Below are 17,084 nucleotides of genomic sequence, written 5' to 3' on the forward strand. Positions count from 1 at the left end.
GCCTGTATGTTTATCGAGGACTGTTCTTATCGGGGGACTGGGAGAGGATTATGGTACCATAGCTTTCTGGTGCATAATTTAGTTAATTTGAGTGCCATGGTTTGTATCCCTCTGCAGATGTGCCGACGAGCCTGCACTTCCTGAGCATGTTGAAGTCTCAGTGGCAGAACAAACCCTACGAGAAAATTAAACCTCCCAAAAAGCTCTCGCTCAAGCACAGAGCCCCCATGCCTCCCAGCAGCCTGTCTGACCCCGCTCGCAAGGACCGCCACAAGCTGGTGAATTCGTTCTTCACTGCAGCCAGTAAGTGTCCTCCCTGCCTCCGCCGCGTCCCCAGTCTTGTACTCGACAGCCGTAATGCAATCTGGGAGGAGAGAGGAAGAGGATACCCTTCAAATTCAGCTCTCAGGGATGAGGCCATGGTATCGCAGGCCAGGGCTGAAGGTGAAGCGTGTGCAGGTTGTGAAGTTCAGGCTGGTCTCGGTTCGTAGGGACCTCTTCTTGATCGGTCTGAGGCTGTGCTCACGCTGGCACGGGCAGTACTACAGCTCGTTCTGCTCTGAGCACATCTCTCCAGCACCCTGATGGTGTTGAGCCCAACCTGTCTGGATTTATGGAGCTGGTAAACTCTGCCCGAGTCTCCTGTGCCAACAGAAAGAGAGGTGAAAACAGGCGTTTCATAGCTCTTTCTCTGTTCCCCTCCTCAGAGCGCTCACATCAAAAAATCCAACCAGACAAGGCACACAGGCCGCCTTTAGACGATTTTACGGCCGTGTCCAAGGCCGAGAGAGCGCCTGAGCGCTCACTTGTCCAGCCTCCTGCCTATGACAAAAAGCGATTGCGAGACTGCTCATCTGAGAGGAGTGAAGGTAGGCTCCCACGGCCAGGTCTCTCGGGGGGAGCTTGGGCTTTGCTGCATATCCAGCCTCTCTCCCCCTTCGGCCTCGTAGAAGGGGGAACGCACTGCTTCTGGGCCTTGTCGCCACCGCAGCAATGCCTCGTGTGCTCTAACTGCTTCTTCCCCCAGGGCCTCTCAGGCTGGCAGCCGCCATCAGAAGGTGCTTCTCTTTCATGCAAAGTGCTCCTCAGCACTGGCCGTTTCTGGTGCACATGGTCCTTTTCTATCCACCACCACCCCCCTTTGGTTTTTTTGCTAATGTCATTCTTCATTTTCTCCCACCCTCCTTGTGTAGTGTTGAAGCATCACACGGACGTCGGTGGCCCAAGCTACTTGTCAGCAGCTGCGACCCCTACACCTCACAGCCCTATAGCGCGGCAACTGTCCACCTCCTCGGAAGGCTCCGCTCCTGCCAGCACGAGTTCACAGGGCGCCTCCAGCGCAGCCGTAAGTATCTCGTGCCTTTCTGGAGAGGTTTCTGAGCTCAGCTCCATCGTGGGATCTCAGCTTTTCAGCAGTTGAGGCACCTTAGGCTTGAGAGTGCTTAGTATTTCTCTTCCCGTGCTGGACCCGTTGGTTCAGCTGATGGTAGGGTTGCTGGCCCTCTTTTTTCACTCTGGCTTGGGGTCTGCTGGGGTTACTGGAGTGACGTTGGCTGTGCAGAGCGCCAGTCAGCTGCTATTACAGGTTCACTGTCAGCTCGGTAGCTGCTGGTAGATGTTCCTGTTCTCAAGTCCCCTGGCTTTGCTCCACGTCTGGGTTTTGGTTTCTGAAGTTGTCTGGGGGTGCCAGGAAAAGGAGTAGAAGAGCTGAGCACCAGCAGTGTGCTGCTGCTGGTACAATGGTGCTTCCACTGAGATGGCTTTCCCTTCGTGGCCTCGGTGGCACTGGGCTGGAAATGGGGTTGGAGCTGAGTCACAGGGCAGTGGCACGACAGTGGTGGGTGAGATCTTAACTTCTTCAGCAGTTGCTGAACTCATACTGTCTTCTGAGACATGCTCAGCCCCCCAGAATGCTAAAGGATGACAGGATTTGGGACCTTTATGAAGCTGTGTCTAAAAGCTGTCAGTGAGCAGGACCGTAACTCCCTCCCACTGCGCTCTGGGACAGACGGGTGACACAGCTCCTCCGCCAGACGTCATCCATCCTCCCATCGCCTGACCCAGGTTAACAGAAGCCCTTGATTAAAGGACTGAATGCTGCTGAACTCTTAAGTGTCCCAGTGAAGAACCTGGCCTCTGTCTGGCCGCTCCAGTTGGTAGTTTGTGCCACAGCCTGAGCTGGGTGTGACCCAGGGGTAACGGAGCAGGTCTCCTCAAACCCTGCTAGTGAAGCCAGGGCGGTTAACAGCTCTGTCCATGGCAGAGCTGAGGGCACCACTTCCAGCTCAACCTTGGGTGCCCTTGTCCTTGCTCCAGGCTTGTTGTTCTGGGGCTGCCAGGCTGGGTTCCTTTACTGTGGAATTTGCTCTTGTGTCATCGGCTGTGACATCAGTGAAGCACCCTGTGATGGCCCAGGGTGTCTGAAGAACCCAAGAGACAGTGGTAGTTTGGCTTGAATGCACTAGGTGTTTCGGAGAAGAGCACAGCTCTTCTCAGCAGCTCTAGCATGTCAAGATGACGTTTCCTTGTGCTTCACACGCGTATCTTGGTCTTCTTTTGCTGCTTTTTCTGCTGGTCTTTCACAAGCTTGTTCAGAAAAGCAAGGCGAAGTGTCTTCCATTCAGCGGCCAAGTCCTGCAAGAGCATTGTGGGCACTGGGGTCAGGTCTCTGGGCTCAAGCGTCTGGGTCCTGGGTTCAAGCATCCCAGAATGGTGCAGGTTTGTATGTGCTCCCCAACCAGTGGGTCAGGCCTCACTGTTGACAGTGACACGTTGGGATTTCCTTGCCGCCATGGCAATAGTTGCCCACCCACTGTCCTCGTTCGGCTTCACACGAGCCCCGGGGTTTGGCTGCGGCAGGTCCCTGGCAGTTGGGTTCCCAGATGTTTTTACACTAAAAGCCGCAGGGATCAAAGGAGACGGAGAACATGGTAAATTGCAGATGACTGTTCGGAAGACGGGTCTTTTGCATATCAAACTGATCCATGAGGATTCATGTCACTGTACCGGCGGTGCTGCTGTCACAGGTTTGGGGGAGGTTTTTGGATAGACAGATGGTAGGAGAGCACCCAGCGTTCAACCAGGTTTAAATAGATAAGCGTGGAGCTTATTTCTGTCTTAGAAAATCTATTCCAGTCAAAAGCGCGATACAGATGGAAGCTGCTAGGCTCTTAGTACAGCTGTCATAACCCGAGATGAACTCCTGTCTGGCTGCTTCACGTTCCTCCGCTGTCACAGTCCTCTGTGATGGGTCCACACCCCTGCAGGGACGTGAGCAGGGGGGCTGTTTCCAAACGGGATGGTTCTTCCCTCTTTCCTGATGGTCTCACTGCTTTCTTTACATTGGCAGTAGAGAATTGGGTTATATGGGAGACTTTTCTTCTCGCTGGGTCAGTTTATCAGCCGGATCAATCTCCTGATCAGCCTGGCTGCGCAGCCAGGCGCCGGTGTGGAGATGGTGGCTGGAGCTCAGCAGCCCTCGCTCACCTTGCTCCAGTGCCTGCAGAATGGTGAACTCCATTCTGATGCAAATCACGGTTGGTTTTGGAGTCTCCGTATGTCATACGTTGCCATTTCATATGAGGCCACATCCTTTTTCCATCAATGACTTAACATGACAAAACCTGGAACCCTTTCTCACGTGGTTCTTGTCTTCGTGTTACAGCAGCCAAGGAGGCGGAGAGGCGAAAGTTCATTCGATATTAACAACATTGTCATCCCGATGTCCGTTGCTGCAACGACTCGTGTGGAGAAACTGCAGTACAAAGAGATCCTCACACCCAGGTACATGCCTGATCCCCGGCTCCAGCGGGGTTCTCGCGTCCCAGGCTTTTACTGTGCAACTGTCCTGTCGAAGTTCAGCCCTGGTCTAGGGCTTTGCTCCCAGCAGCTGCTGACGCTGGTGAGGAAAGGGGCTTTCTTCTTCCTTGAAAGTAGGAGAAAGTTTGGAAAACTTCTGATCCTATCATTGATGCAGACTTGCTGAGTTCAGGAATATGTTTTCCGAGTGTCCCCCGTGCATGAAAGCCAGCTGCCCTGCTCAGGTCTCTTTGTGCAATCTAAAGTCATCCTGGTTGTCCTCTCTCCTGCTGCAAAGCTGCTGACCACGTTGAGCCAAGGGTCCTGGTGGTCTCCCAGCTCTGCACGTGTCCGGGCCGGGTGGGGGGTGCCTGGGCTGGGTTTACGCTGCAGTGCAGGAGGGCTGCTGCCTAGGATCGCGCCGGCCAGGAGAAGCCCTCCCGTGCCTGGGCAGTGGTAGGAATCAGAAGTTTCCTCTGAGGGCAAGGAGGTGAGCTGTCGGCCCTTGTTTGGATGTTCTTGGATTAACACCGTGGATGAGATCAGTTACTGGTTTTCACACCTGAGTGCTCGGTGGAAGCGTGCTGACTTGCTGCAGCACTGGTGCAGCTGCTTCATCCAAACTGCGCAGTTTCCAGTCCTTCTTTTCCCTCCCAGTTCTCCAGGTCTCTTTCCCAACTTCCCTCTTTCTTCCTCCTGGTCCTACGTGCTCTTCCCAGGCCCGGTTGAGAGCAGGGCAGGGAGGGAGCCTGTTGCTGAGCCAGAGGAAGAGGAGGAAACGCTGCAGCATCTGCTCTGCTTCCTCTGCCCTTGGCAGGCTTCAGCCACGCTGCCAGGCCAGCGCCGGGAGCCGGGCAGGGAGGCGGAAGGGAAGGGCTGCGGCGAGAGGACGCTGCCGGCCTCGCTCTCCGTTCCTGACCCTCCCACCGTGGAAGGACGTCTCCTGCCCGTCCCCAGCGTCGCACTCAGCGGGTGCGAACCCACTGCAAAAAGATGTGCTCAAAATGGAGCAGGCTAACGGGGCAAGGGGAGAAAGCGTCGTCTGATAGCACAGGAGGGATTTTGGTAGACAGATGTGCTCATCGTGGCAGGCTTGTACTTTTTCTTTCCCAAAAGACGGTGTCAGCGCACACAGGGGGTGTGCTTGGCTCTGCCTGCGATTGACTGCCCTCTGACGTTGTGTGTTGCAGCTGGCGTGAAGTGGATATCAGCGCTCTGAAAGCCAACCCTGATGAAGACAATGAGGAGGTAAGAAGAGTTTTATTTCCGAGTGAACGTGGGATGGGGTTGGGAGCAGCGGAGCAGCGTCCACAGAGGATGCCGGAAGGGAGTGGACACGGGGACCTCGGCAGGGAGGCGCAGAATCTCTTCCTTTTTTGCAACAAGATGGCACAATTGGCCTTGCAGAAACCAGCCTGGCGTCAGTTCCTTTTCAGGAACAGCATGATAAGGCAGAAGTTGGATTAACTGGATGGGTACAGCTGAATCTGAGGTCTAAGTGCTGTCGGGGGACCTCTCTGGGCAGCAATCTTTTTATGGAACAGTCTAATCGAGAAATCATGACCAGTCATGCTGCTATAGTTATTATTTTAGCTAAACTGATAATGATGGTATTTCCTTAAACCTCTGCGTGAGCACTTTCGTTCTGGGATAAGTGGCTTTCCTTTGGTTTTTAGTTCGTAATCTCTTCCTCAGCAATGCAGACTCATGTAACAAGGTGCTCTTGCACTCACTTGCATCTGCCTCCCTCCAGATACAAACATTTATTTAAATTCATGCTGTAGCTAATGCTGGAAAAACTGCACGTAGATGTGTGTTTAATATAAGAAAGCTCTGACCAAGCCCTGTTCCATTCCCTTTCCAGATCGAGGACTTGTCTGATTCGGCCTTCGCTGCTCGGCATGGCAAGTGTGAAGAGATGGAGCGGGCCCGGTGGCTTTGGAGCACGAGCATGCCCCCGCAGCGGCGGGGCAGCAGGTACGCCCGCCGGCACGGTTCCCCAGCGCTGCCTCGGTGCTGGCGGGGCTGCCCCAGCAGCACTCGGGTGCAGAGAGGGTGCAGTGGGTTTCTCTTGGCCTTCTCAAGGCGTCGTTCCCAACAGAGCGGGATGCTCTTGGGAGCAGGTTGTGGAGGCTTTATTAGATTGGCTGATCCATGGAAATGGTTAAAAGCTTGTGCTGGTATTGGAAAGTTTGATCACCACCCACAAAGAGCAGCTTGAGGAGCCCTTGTAGGAGTGGGGCGTAGTCTTGCTTAGGTGGGGGTAAAGTCACACACCTCTTAAGTTGCGGACAACCAACTCTTGCACTGTCTGTCTGGATTCTGCTTTCTCAAGCACTTTCACCGCTCTAGAAGGGAGGCTGGTGCACCAGCTTGGGGGTCCAGAGAAAAAGAAACGGGCTGACCTGGGCATCCTTCGTGCAAGAACAAGGACCAGGGGTTGTTCTCAGCGTGCTGCTGTCCGTTGCATCTCTGCTCGGTTGCTTCAGCAATGCTGTTTCTCTGCTCCATTTATATCCCTGTCCTTACCTTCCTCTGATCACTTGACACTTGATGCCCTCTCTGCAGTGTCGTCTTGTGAGTGGGTGTCTAAAACCACACACAGTTTTCAGCTGTTGATCTCATCATAAACCTGCATAAGAAGACATTCGCTCGTCTCCGTTTGATTTCCGATGCTTTGTTTGGTTTTGAACCACTCTGCTCTTGGGCAGAAATGTGTGCTGAACTACAACTGCATGCAGACATGCACCCGCTCGTCTTAGTCTGGTTGTGGTTTCAGCTCAGCCCTGTCGGGTGTGCGCGATGGTGCAGGGTTGTTTCTGCAAGAACTTTGGCGAACGCAGAGGTAGCGTTTGTCAGACTCCATTTGTGCTGCTGCTGCCTCATTGCATCTGCGGCTGCGTTCCCCGGTGCTGGCGGAGCGTGGGACGTTTTGGTCTGTCTTTGCCACCTTCTTCAGCCAGTTTCTCACATCTGATAGCACTTCACCATAACTTTGTTTCTCTAAAGACCCTCTTGCAAGGGCGTTGGTGAAAGGTGCTGTGTTGAGGTCCTGGAGTGGTCATTGAGGTGAACTCAAACTTCATCTCGTAGGTTTAGAAGTGCTGGTGGGAAAGGGCTTCCCGAGGTCTCTGGTCCAGCCTCCTGCAGGAGTGCTGCCAGCAGAAGACCAGGTTGGCCGTGGCTTTGTCTGGCCACGGCGTGAACGCTTGCAAGGATGGAGGTGCCCCCAGAGCTGGGGCCGGTGTTCCCAGCGCAGCTCCCCAGCAGGGAGAGACGGGGGTGCCGGTGTCCCTGCTCCGCTGGCCGCGTTCCTCAGCACAACCCAGGCATGGTTTGCTGCGTTCGTGCTGAGTGACTTGGCCGCGTTCAGCTTGGCGGTCGCCACCTCCCGAGCTCCTCCTCAGCAGGATCCTGGCTCGGTCCCTCCGTTCCCGGCCTGGGCTGACGCAGGGGCTGTTCTCTGCGGCTGCTTCGGGCTTTAGAAATGGTTGGAGCCCCCATGGCCTGGTAACTTCTTGTTGCTGTGATTCGGCCAGTGCTTTGCTCCTTGCCCGTGGAGTACCTGGGCCAGATAATAACCAGCAAACACCGGGGTAAACTCGCTTGGTTTCCCTTAGATGTCATTCTCTCATGACCTGCTCCAGCAGATTGCTGAGCGTCTTGTGGTCTTCCTGCCTCATGTAGGTAACGCATCGCTTTGGTGTTTTCCTGTAGCAGCTTTTAAATTGCGTCTTGACTCAGCACATCGACTCCGCCTAGCTTGCTGCAGGTGCAGCTGTTCATTAGTCTCATCGGGGCTGGGTTTATGCCTTCTGATGAACACTTTGGCCAAGGTAGATTTTGGAATCTGATCCTTGGCGGTCCTTGATTGCCACTTGCTGTTGCAGTTCATCTTGACGAGTTGCGCGCAGATGCGGGGACTCCAGTTAGGTTTCTCTGTTTGCAGCCTGTGGGTGTTTTTTCTGGGAATCTGTGTAGGTGCTCAAACTTTCTTAATTCTTGGTTTAAATCTTCCGAAGTCTAGGGGTTTTACAGTGCTCCTCCTACGCCCAACTGTTGAACTTGCTGCATCTTCAGCGTTACTGATTCATTACGCTTGGTCCTTGAGCTGCCTGGTGTCACGCGGCATGCGGATGGTGGAAGCACTTGGAGAAACCGATTTTGAAGTGTCTGATTTCATAGGGTGGCTTCTCATCGGGGTGTTTATGCAGCACTCGCGGCGTAGGAGACGTGTGGGACACGTAACCGTAGGAGAGCAGCTTCAGCGTTGCAAAGCTGCATCGAGGCAGCGGAGATGAGACACAGATGAGCCTGGATGAGTTGAACCTCTGGGCTGCGGCGTTCCCTGCCGGGGTGCGCAGCAAATGGCCGCGGCTGCTCCCGAGGAGGGGGTGGCGGAAGGCATCGTAGGGTGGCATCAGGTGGCAGCGAGCGGCCTGGGCCCCGGTATCGGTGGGAGCGCAGCTGAGGCTGAAACCAGGCTCTCAAATGCGTTCCTCTCTCAGGTCTTACAGATCGACAGATGGACGGACGACGCCCCAGCTGGGAAACCCCTCGACTCCCCAGCCGGCATCCCCCGACGTGGGCAACTGCCACTCCCATTTGGAGCTGTCCCACACCCACTCCCCGCGCAGCCCCATCAGCCCCGAACTGCTCTCTGCCCCCCTCACCCCGCTCTCCCGTGACTCCATGCGGCTTCTGTCCAGCGAGGACACCCGTTGCTCCACGCCCGAGGCCGGCCTTGACGAGCAGGTGGGTGCTGGCTCCGCTGGTGGCCGTTGGCTCTAGTTTTGCTCCCGGAGGCTGGCGGGAGGGCGCGAGCGCTGCCTGTTGCTGTGTCACTGCAGCGACTGCTGCGGACGGGTATGAAGGTAAATCTGATGCTCAGACTTGGCTGGTTTATCCTCCTCGCTGTGGGGAAACAGCTTGGAAGCCTGCAGGTGGGAAGTGCTGCCCAAACGCTCGGCCGGACGGGATGCAGAGCGTGATGGGCATCAGCAGCAGGATGCTTTTCCAGCGGTTGGTTCAGTTCGGAGGCTGCCGCGTCCTCGCCACGTGTGCCGAAGCTTTCCGTGCGCTGTTCAGGAGGCTAGGCCGAGGCCACGGCTGCGCGGCACCGTGGAGCTGCCTGCTCCGACCGCCGCTGCGGGCAGCCAGAGTCGCGCACGGAGCGGGAGCGGAAGAGCTTTTCCGGAGGATTTTCCATAGCCCGGTGTCTCTTCCCTTTAGGCTGTGCAGCCCTGGGAGCGACGCACCTTCCCGCTCTCGTACGATCCCAGGACAGAGTGCGAGGACCAATCCGACCCCCAGGACCGGTCGTCGCGCTGCACCCGGCGCACGTCGGGCAGTAAATCCTCCCGGGAGACCGATGGCACTTCTGCTTTGCCCAACCTGGCCAGTCTCAAGAGCCGAACCCCCCTGGCGACACCCTCCTCCTCCTCCTCTTCCTCCGCAGCAGTTCAGCGGCCAGCGCACAGATAGAGACATACGGGAAGACATGAGCAAAACCAACACACAGAACTAACTCTTGGCATTAAAGCTTCCAAAATCTGCGTTTGATATTCAAACATCCTGCCGGGAATTTTCACAGTTTTTAGTGAATTTAAGGAGTTTAGAAACTGTTTTTTTGTTTTCTTTTTTTTTTTTTTTTTGTTTTGTTTTCTTTTTCTTTTTTTTTTTTTTTCCTTCTCCATGTTTCCTTGTCACATGAATGAGAGCCCCCAGATTCCTCCCAGCGGAGTGAAGCCTCGGGAGGGGAGCAGCCCACCAGACCCCCCTCCCTCTTTCCTCCCCTCCCTTCTTAGGTGTATAAAACTAGAGCACAGGATTTAGCTGACTAGCAGACTTCGGGGATAGTTTTTCTCAAGCAAAAGGGTGTCTTTTTCTCTTAACCCACTCCCCCCCCCTCCCTGAAAGGTTTTAGTGGAGTGAAATTATTGGTGAAAAGTGATGTCTTGGGATTGCAACCTTCACTAGCTGTCCGTCTGTCCTCGCGTGCAGAGCGCCCACCCTGCACTTCCACCCTCGGGCGTTTTCCTCCCCCAGGTTGTAGTTCCAGGTATCCGAGGGGTGACTCTGCCCCCGGCGCCGCCCGCCACCTCCTCCTTCCTTCTCTCCTGGTTTGGGAGCCGAGCTCTGGCCGCCCTGTCCGTCGGGGGAAAAGGAAGGACCCTTTTAGCCGCTTCACGCACAGCTCCGCCTGGGAGGAGCGGGATTTGGGAAGCAGCCGCCTTTCCACCTCGCGTGTTTCTCCCCAGCCCGGCGCGGTCGGACGCTTCGGGCAGGAGCAGAAGTCGGGACGCGCTTCAGGGACGCCCTTCGGGGACGGGGCTGTTGGCCGAGGCCAGCAGCAGCTTTCAGCTGGGAAACGCGGGTCCGCGACCGACGCTCGAGCTCTGCCCTCGCGTCCCCGCGTCGGGGTGGAGTCGGGGCGAGGGCGGCTCTGGGCTGGGGTCTCGGGAGCTGCCGAGAGCGGCGGGCGGCAGAGGGAGCGTCCCGGGACGGGAGCGGGCGGCGGCGGGTCGGGGTGGTCCCTGTAGCTGGGTTTGGTCCCCGAAAAGGGGAAAGAAAAGAGCGGGAAGGAGGGCGGGCGGGCGGCCGCCGAGGCGCTGGGGGGATCGGGATCCGTCACCACGGCCTCGCTCCGCTCCCGCGCGCTCCCAGAACGGGTGTCGCTCCTCTCTCCTTTCCCAGGCGCCGGTCCGACGTGCCGCCTCCTGCCAGGTATTTTGTTTTGAAACCGAGTTCGCTGTTGTTCCTCCTCTCCCTCCCTCCCGCACCCGCAGTGACTCCCGGATCCCACACACCGTTCCCACCTGTAACGCTTTCCCATCCCGACGGTGTGGCTATCGGTCCCTGTCCTGTTGCTAGCATTGTGCCTGTCTTATGTATAATCACATCACCAAAAAAAAAGGAAAAAAAAAAAATACAAAGGACATTTTTTTTTTTTTTTCCATTTTGTAATCGTAAAGAAATAGTAGCTAAACTGCTTAATGGTTGGGGTTTTCACAATTTTCAACATTATCTAGTGGTTTTGGTTCTGTTCTAGTTTAAAGGATTTGTCATCATTTCTTTAAAAAAAAAAAAAAAAAACCGACGACGCTACCATATCCCTCTGCATAAGTGCTTTTCTATTTATAAGGTTGAAAATTCTGAATAACCCTTTTAGCATTATAAAAACCACAAAAAAAAAAAACCACCTTGTATTTTGTAAATATTTTCTTTTCCTGCTTTGAGCTGTGTAATGTCCTTGTTATATAGAAATGCTTTTCTTCCGAGAAGCTGATCTTTGTTAATGTCTTGATTCTGTTGGCAAAGCACAAATGTGCTTATAAAAAAAAAAAAGAAGAAAATATTAAAAAAAAAAATTAAAACAGAATATTCTACGCAAGGCGCGTTTGTGAAGCGCTGGGTGGGGAAGGGGCAGGGGCTCAGCCGCTTCCCTCCCACCCCGCGCTTGAATGGCCTCTTTTTTTCCCTTTGCAGCGTTATTTCCCAGCGGTCGTCGGCGGGGAAAAGAGGAATCGTTCCCCGGGATCTCGGGGTTTGGGCTTTGCGCTGGGTCGCGGGATGGAGCGGGGCCGGGGCTCGCGTCGCTCCGTCCCGCCCCGCGCGGGCCGGGGGGTTTGGTTTACGTTTTCGGGGTTAACCGCTCGCTGCTGACCCGCAGCCGGGTTCTGCGCCGCAAATCCTTGCGCTCGGGCGGGCTGTGCGGGGAGGGGGGGGGTTGCGAGGCAGGTGGTGGGAGGCTCCTAAATCTCCGGGAGAATCCTACTTGGTTCCTCGTTACCCAGTGGATGGGAAGGAGGACGGCGCGGGGTGGCGATCGGCCAGGGGATCAAAGGAGCGGCAACCTGGGCCTCGCCGGTTCGTTACAAGTCATTAACAGCGGCTGCGCCAGCAGCTGGGAGCTCCCGCCCTGCGCGGGGCGGCCACGGGCTGGTGCTGCGGCTCTGTGGCCACCGAAGGGCCGGTAACCGGGGATCTGGGGCTGCACCGGGCTGGAACTGGGGAAGGGGAATGGGGCATCGCCGTGGTTGGAAGCGGCCTCTGCACGGCCCCGGTGCTGCGGGGGCAGAGCTGCCTTCGCTCTCGCCCTGCAGCTGAGAAAATGTCCCGTGAGCCGAAAATAAAACTTGGGCTTGCTGGCTGCAGGGCCTCTGCCCTGTCTGCGCTGGTGCGGTGGTGGCTGGTACTTAAAAAGGGAAGAAGAAAGAGAAAAACAGTCCTGCCCATCTCTACCGCTGCCCGGTAGCCGTCCGGCGGCCCCGGTGTGCCGGCACGGCTGCCGGGGGACCGGCGATCCCGCGGGGGCCTGGTCCCAGCTCCCTCCCTCCCCGCCGTGCGACAGAGGCGGCGTTTATCATAGTAATGAACTTTATTTCCAAATTCACTTTTACGGCAACAGTGTAAACCAGTTGTTAAAACGCACGATACACTATGGACACCCACAGACAGAAGCTAAGCTAGAATGATACACTGAGATCAAACCTTCCCTCCCCTCCCCAGCGCAGCGCGGGGAACACGGGGCTGCCAGCACCACCGGCAGGCTGACACTGAACGTTCAGATTATTAACAAGCATATTATTTTTTTTGAGTGCAGAAATGTGTTTGTTTTTTTTAAATCAGTGCCAGTTTTAACCCTTTTCAGACCAAGATGTGTGTGGAGTAAAGGAAAAGCCATGGGTCAGTCTGTCCGGCTGCTCATGGTAACCCTCAGGCCTGGGTCTGAACGCGGGGTCGGGGCTGGGGACGTGGCTCGGGCTGCTGGGAGGGGACGGCGGGGGCCGCGGTGGCTGGACGGGGCTGTCCCGGGACGCCCAGAGCCCCCCGGGGGTGAGGAGGACGGCAGAGGGGGCCAGGGATGAGCGCTCGGCCAAGGACCCCCGCAGCGGGAAGGGGCTGCTCGCTGGAGCTCGCAGGGGCTCGGGGCAGGGCCGGGCCGGGCACGCGCGGCCACGCTCCGGCCTGCTGCCAGAAAGGGTTAAAAGGGGGGCCTGGCGGTCGGTGGTTCTCCCACTTGCTCGTTTTACAGAGGACAAAAATACCGCAGCGGCTCCTACATCCTACACCGATACAAAGATAGTCACAGAGTACAGCGGCTTACAATCATCGAGTCAACTGAACCGGAGCGAGCGACAAGCTGGACGCGGGCTTTCCCTTGACCGGCTTGCGTGGGTGCTGCTCCAGCCTCTCCCCAGCAGTGAAGCGGCTCCCGGGGCTGCCGAGACGGGGGTTGGAGCCCCCCGCACCGCCGTCCCCCCCGACACAACCGTCCTCCTCCGGCGCTGGACAGGCGCCTTCCCAGGCCTCCGGCTGGGGCTGGCGCCCAGCACCACGCAGAAAAACCCGGTGGAGCCCGCGCGGGGCGTGCGAAGGCCGCAGCGGCGCGGCAGGGTCCGCGGCTCCCGCCGAGGGTGGGCGCGGGGCCTGCCCAGGGAGCAGCCGCTGCAGCAGCCTGGGTGGCACCCGGCCTCGGCCCAAGGCCGAGCGGTGCCCCACGCCCCAGCGAGGGCCTCCCCGTCCCCCGCCGTCCCAGTCGGACCAGGATGTCGGCCCCTTGCTGGGAAAGCACGGCTTTCCCTGCAGCACGGCCCGTGGCGTGCGCGGCCCCCCCAGGCACCCCCTGCCCACGCCGCCGCCGCCAGCTCTACCCCTGCAGCGCGGCTGGTGCCTCGCGGGGGAAACGGGGAGGGAGGACGCGCACTGAGCTGCACTGGTCGCATCTCAGCCTCTTTGGTTGTAGAAGGAAGGGGCGCGTGGGGACGGCCACGGGTGCAGCGCAGCCCCAGGCCACCCCCTCACGCTCCCCAGGTTACCACAGGAACAAAAGCAGCGAAAGACAGACCCAGACCAGCTCGTGTCCCCTGCGTGGTGCTGGGGGTGGTTAGTGCTGCGCGGAGGGGACGCCGGGGGGGTAACATGCTGCGAACACACCAGGAGAGCGCGGTGGGGACGGGGGTTCGGTGCCAGGGAGCAGCCTCCGGCCCCTGAGCGCAGGCTGGGACCCAGGGACGCTGCCACCACGCACCAGCTAAAAAAAAAGCCTCCCTCACGCCTTCCGCTCGCGTCCTCCCGGTTGTCTCCTACCGCTGCCAACGGCACGAGAACAGCAGAGCCATGGAGCTGCCACTTCCGCGATCTCTTAGCTGACCTTGCAGGGAAATAAAAAAGAACAACCCAAAAATGTTACAAGCTGCACCCAAATCCAGGGGCCATCCCAGCCCTGGCGCCGCAAGTGCCCCTCATGCAGCACCCCCAGGCCCTGGGAGCAGAGAGGCGGGAAGGCCCGGCGCGGCCCCCCAGCCCTCCCCAGGGAGCAGGGCAGTGGCCCTGCGCCCACCCCTGCGCCCGGCAGACATGCGGTGCCGGGCTGCCCCAGCGGCACCGGGTCTGGGCACGGCCTGGAGCTCGGCAAAGCTCCCCCTCAGGCCCTCCTCGCTGGGCTGCGGTGGAGCTGGCGCAGGGCAGCTCAAAACTACTTAACAGCATTTTTTTTTTTTAAACACATGCTCGTTTATGAAAACAATCACCCTGGCACGGTCCAAGCATATACAGACAAATCTACTCTACGACACGAGGGGCTGCCAAAGGAAAGGGGAAAAGCCTCTACTCATCCACTCAGCGGTTCCAGCACAGCCACGGAGAGGGGAACGGCCGTCCAGGGCCCCTTCCGCAATGGGATACCCTGGCGTCGCCAGCACTCCAGCTGCCGGAGCTGAGAGCGGGTTTGGGGGATACCTGGCAGTTATCTTCATACACATCTCGGCTTTCGGAGGTAAAAACAAAAGGTTTCTTCCAAATCAGCAGGCAAATTTAATGCAGAAAGGGAGGGCACCTCCCTGCAGTCCCTGGCTGCAGCACCCACTACCCGTGCTGCCTGCACGCCAGGCCTCCAGCCCAGGCATCGTTAGGGTAACGAGCGTGGGAAGGTCACAGCCCCTTCCCGTGAGGACCTCCCGCTGCCCTGTGCTGCGGTGCGGGGTGCTCGGGTCAGCGGCCTGCTGCGGCTGCCCCCTCCGTCCCCCTCCCCACTTTCCTGGGGCGGTGGGCATCCCTGCCAGGGCGGGGGGCCCCAGGCAGGGCCGGGGCAGTGAGGGGCCTCGCGGGGGGACGAGGGGAGGGAGCGGGGGACGGGCACGGGCTGTGCGCTCCGAGGAGCAGGGGGAGAGGAGGTTTTGTACCTCATAGTGTCACTGATTTTGAAGTCCTGGAGCTAGAGCTGAATGAACAGTAAAAGCAGGTTAAATCATTAACCAGTTAGGGGATGGGGAAGCAGCTGTAAAAGGAACAGAGGAAGAAGGCCAGATTATTATTTTTGTTTCTTTTCTTTTTTTTTTTTCCCTTGTCTTCTCTCATCTTCGCCCGCCATGCCCCGATCACAAGCCCTGCTTGGCCAGCGAAGCAGACACTTCGTCAGCTAGCGTGGCGAGCTGGGGGGAGTCCACCATATTGATGCTGCCGGTGGAGGAGACGTTGCTAAGGCGGCGCGGGGAGGCATCTCCGGAGATGGTGGGGGACTTGTAGACGATTTCGGCGCCGTGGTCGGTCTTGGCTTTGGCGTTCTCACGGAAAGTCAGCTTATGAGTCTCAATCTGCAACGAGAGGAGAGGGCGGTGAGCAGGGAAGATGCGGGACATCATCCGGAGAGGCCATTTTTACCTGCAAACTGCTCGATCATTGCCGTGTGCAGCCGGGAGGAAAGCTCAGTTCATTGGCCTGACGCCCCCAGTGTCCCCAGTCCTTGGGCACGTCCCTTCCAGTAGCCCACAGAGGGAACGGGCACAACCAGAAGGGATGGCAGGACTGGAGCAGCTCGGGATGCTGCCAAATCCTTCCCAAGCGCCCAGGCCCGGTGTGGTGGTGGGTCCCAGGCACAGGACTCAGACAGCACAACCTGGGCTGCTCCCACTCCCCTGCAGAGATTTACGGAGGGGGGTTCCCCATACGGCGCACAAGGCTTCCCCTTAACCCACGGCCCAGCTGGGCTCAAAACGCTGCTCCCACAGGCCAAACCACTCTCTCCTGGCGAGCGCGAAGGCCAGGGAGGAGAGGTGAAGTAGATCGGGGTTGCTACTTACTGGTGCCCTCCCCAGCCGAGTGCAAGGCTGGGAGCTGGCTCTCCGGGGGGGTGGGTGGCTCCAGCACCAGGGCCTGGAGCCCAGCGGGGTCTGGGCTCGGGGTCCGAGCAGCCTGGGGACGGGTCTTGTCTTCCTTGCCTTTCTCTCTCTACAGGTGAAGAAACCCGCCCAGGGCGGTAGGGTGCAAAAAACGCATCAGCAACAAAAACCAAGATCCAATAAATGTCAACCAGAAGGAAAAAGCCAAAAAATAAAGAAATAGAAAATTGGAGAGAAAAAGATCTGAAAAACAGGACCATTCACTGGCTCATAGGAAGAACAGCGGCTGCCTTTGGAGATGAGGAGGAAAGCTTTCCATCTGCAGCAAAAGAGAGCAGACGCTGCCGGCACAGGCACTTTGGCAGAGCGCAGAGCACCCCGGCTCCCCACGGGAGATCCAAGAGTGGCACATGAACCAGCGTTCAGCCTGGAGAACTGTGGTCTGTGTGTCCAAATCTGGATCTTTTGTGTCGCAGAGCAAGGAGAGGACTGGGGACACGGGAAAGGCTGGGGAAGGGGCAGCAGAGCTGCCCACAGCCGGTCTATGTGGAGGGCTGATGGGGCTCAGCTGTGTCCTGTCCCCTCCCTGAGAAGTGTCCCACCTCAGAGCAGCGCTGCCTGAGGATGGTCCCTGGTGCCAAGGTGCGAATGGGAATGGGCTGGCCCAGGGGAGCAATCTGCGGCAGCGTCTGAACTCAAGTTACGCCCACAACCTCCTCCAGGTACGGATTTAGGCAGGGTATGGGCAATTGCCACGCAGGAAGGCTGAGGCAGGTGATGCCGCTGCTGGGTCATACCCTTGGCAAAGAAATTCCCCCTCTGAAGGGCAAGTTCTTCAAACTATGGCCCAGTGAATATGCCGGGTTATGAAAGAATCATCATTGTAATCATAAAAATGATGAAAACGGGCTTAGTGAAGCACAGGGCAGTCTGATGCATAGCAGCAGCGAGAGAAGGGTAAGGAAGTCAAGCGATCCCTCAGTCCGAGGCCAGCACACCGCTGGGAGATGAAGAGCTGGGAGGTGCACAGAGAAAACGTGGCCAAGAACAAAGTGCCAAAATACAGGAGCCGAAACAGAACTTTCCCCTCCCATTGAGAAAGAAGCATTGGAAAAACAAGCACGATAAAACCCACTTTTCCCTGGAGAAATTCAACCATGCGTG

At 57.4% G+C, this 17,084-nt stretch overlaps 2 protein-coding genes across 18 annotated transcripts in view; one reads left to right on the forward strand and one right to left on the reverse strand.

Annotated features, from left to right (window-relative positions):
• The window catches only part of KANSL1 (KAT8 regulatory NSL complex subunit 1), a 92,067-nt gene extending 82,780 nt beyond the window's left edge, over positions 1-9,287 (forward strand). For 3 of the 4 annotated variants that reach the window (XM_082331932.1, XM_082331934.1, XM_082331933.1), the window contains 8 exons: positions 118-303; positions 708-869; positions 1,194-1,345; positions 3,665-3,783; positions 4,989-5,046; positions 5,663-5,775; positions 8,307-8,553; positions 9,031-9,287. In XM_082331932.1, coding sequence (XP_082188058.1) covers positions 118-303; positions 708-869; positions 1,194-1,345; positions 3,665-3,783; positions 4,989-5,046; positions 5,663-5,775; positions 8,307-8,553; positions 9,031-9,282 — 1,289 coding nt within the window. In that variant the 3' untranslated portion in view covers positions 9,283-9,287. Of the gene's footprint in view, positions 1-117; positions 304-707; positions 870-1,193; positions 1,346-3,664; positions 3,784-4,914; positions 5,047-5,662; positions 5,776-8,306; positions 8,554-9,030 lie in introns of those variants that run through there. The other variant, XM_082331935.1, reaches the window with a different exon arrangement.
• A 2,758-nt stretch (positions 9,288-12,045) lies between these two features.
• MAPT (microtubule associated protein tau) overlaps positions 12,046-17,084 on the reverse strand; it is a 63,337-nt gene continuing 58,298 nt past the window's right edge. For 4 of the 14 annotated variants that reach the window (XM_082331943.1, XM_082331942.1, XM_082331940.1 and 1 more), the window contains 2 exons: positions 15,882-16,029; positions 15,256-15,395 (listed from right to left, as the gene is read on the reverse strand). In XM_082331943.1, coding sequence (XP_082188069.1) covers positions 15,391-15,395; positions 15,882-16,029 — 153 coding nt within the window. In that variant the 3' untranslated portion in view covers positions 15,256-15,390. Of the gene's footprint in view, positions 15,396-15,881; positions 16,030-17,084 lie in introns of all 14 variants that reach the window. The other 10 variants (XM_082331945.1, XM_082331944.1, XM_082331946.1 and 7 more) reach the window with 5 other exon arrangements.

Source organism: Platalea leucorodia (assembly GCF_965183815.1).
Source record: "Platalea leucorodia genome assembly, chromosome: 22".
Lineage (NCBI taxonomy): Eukaryota > Metazoa > Chordata > Aves > Pelecaniformes > Threskiornithidae > Platalea > Platalea leucorodia.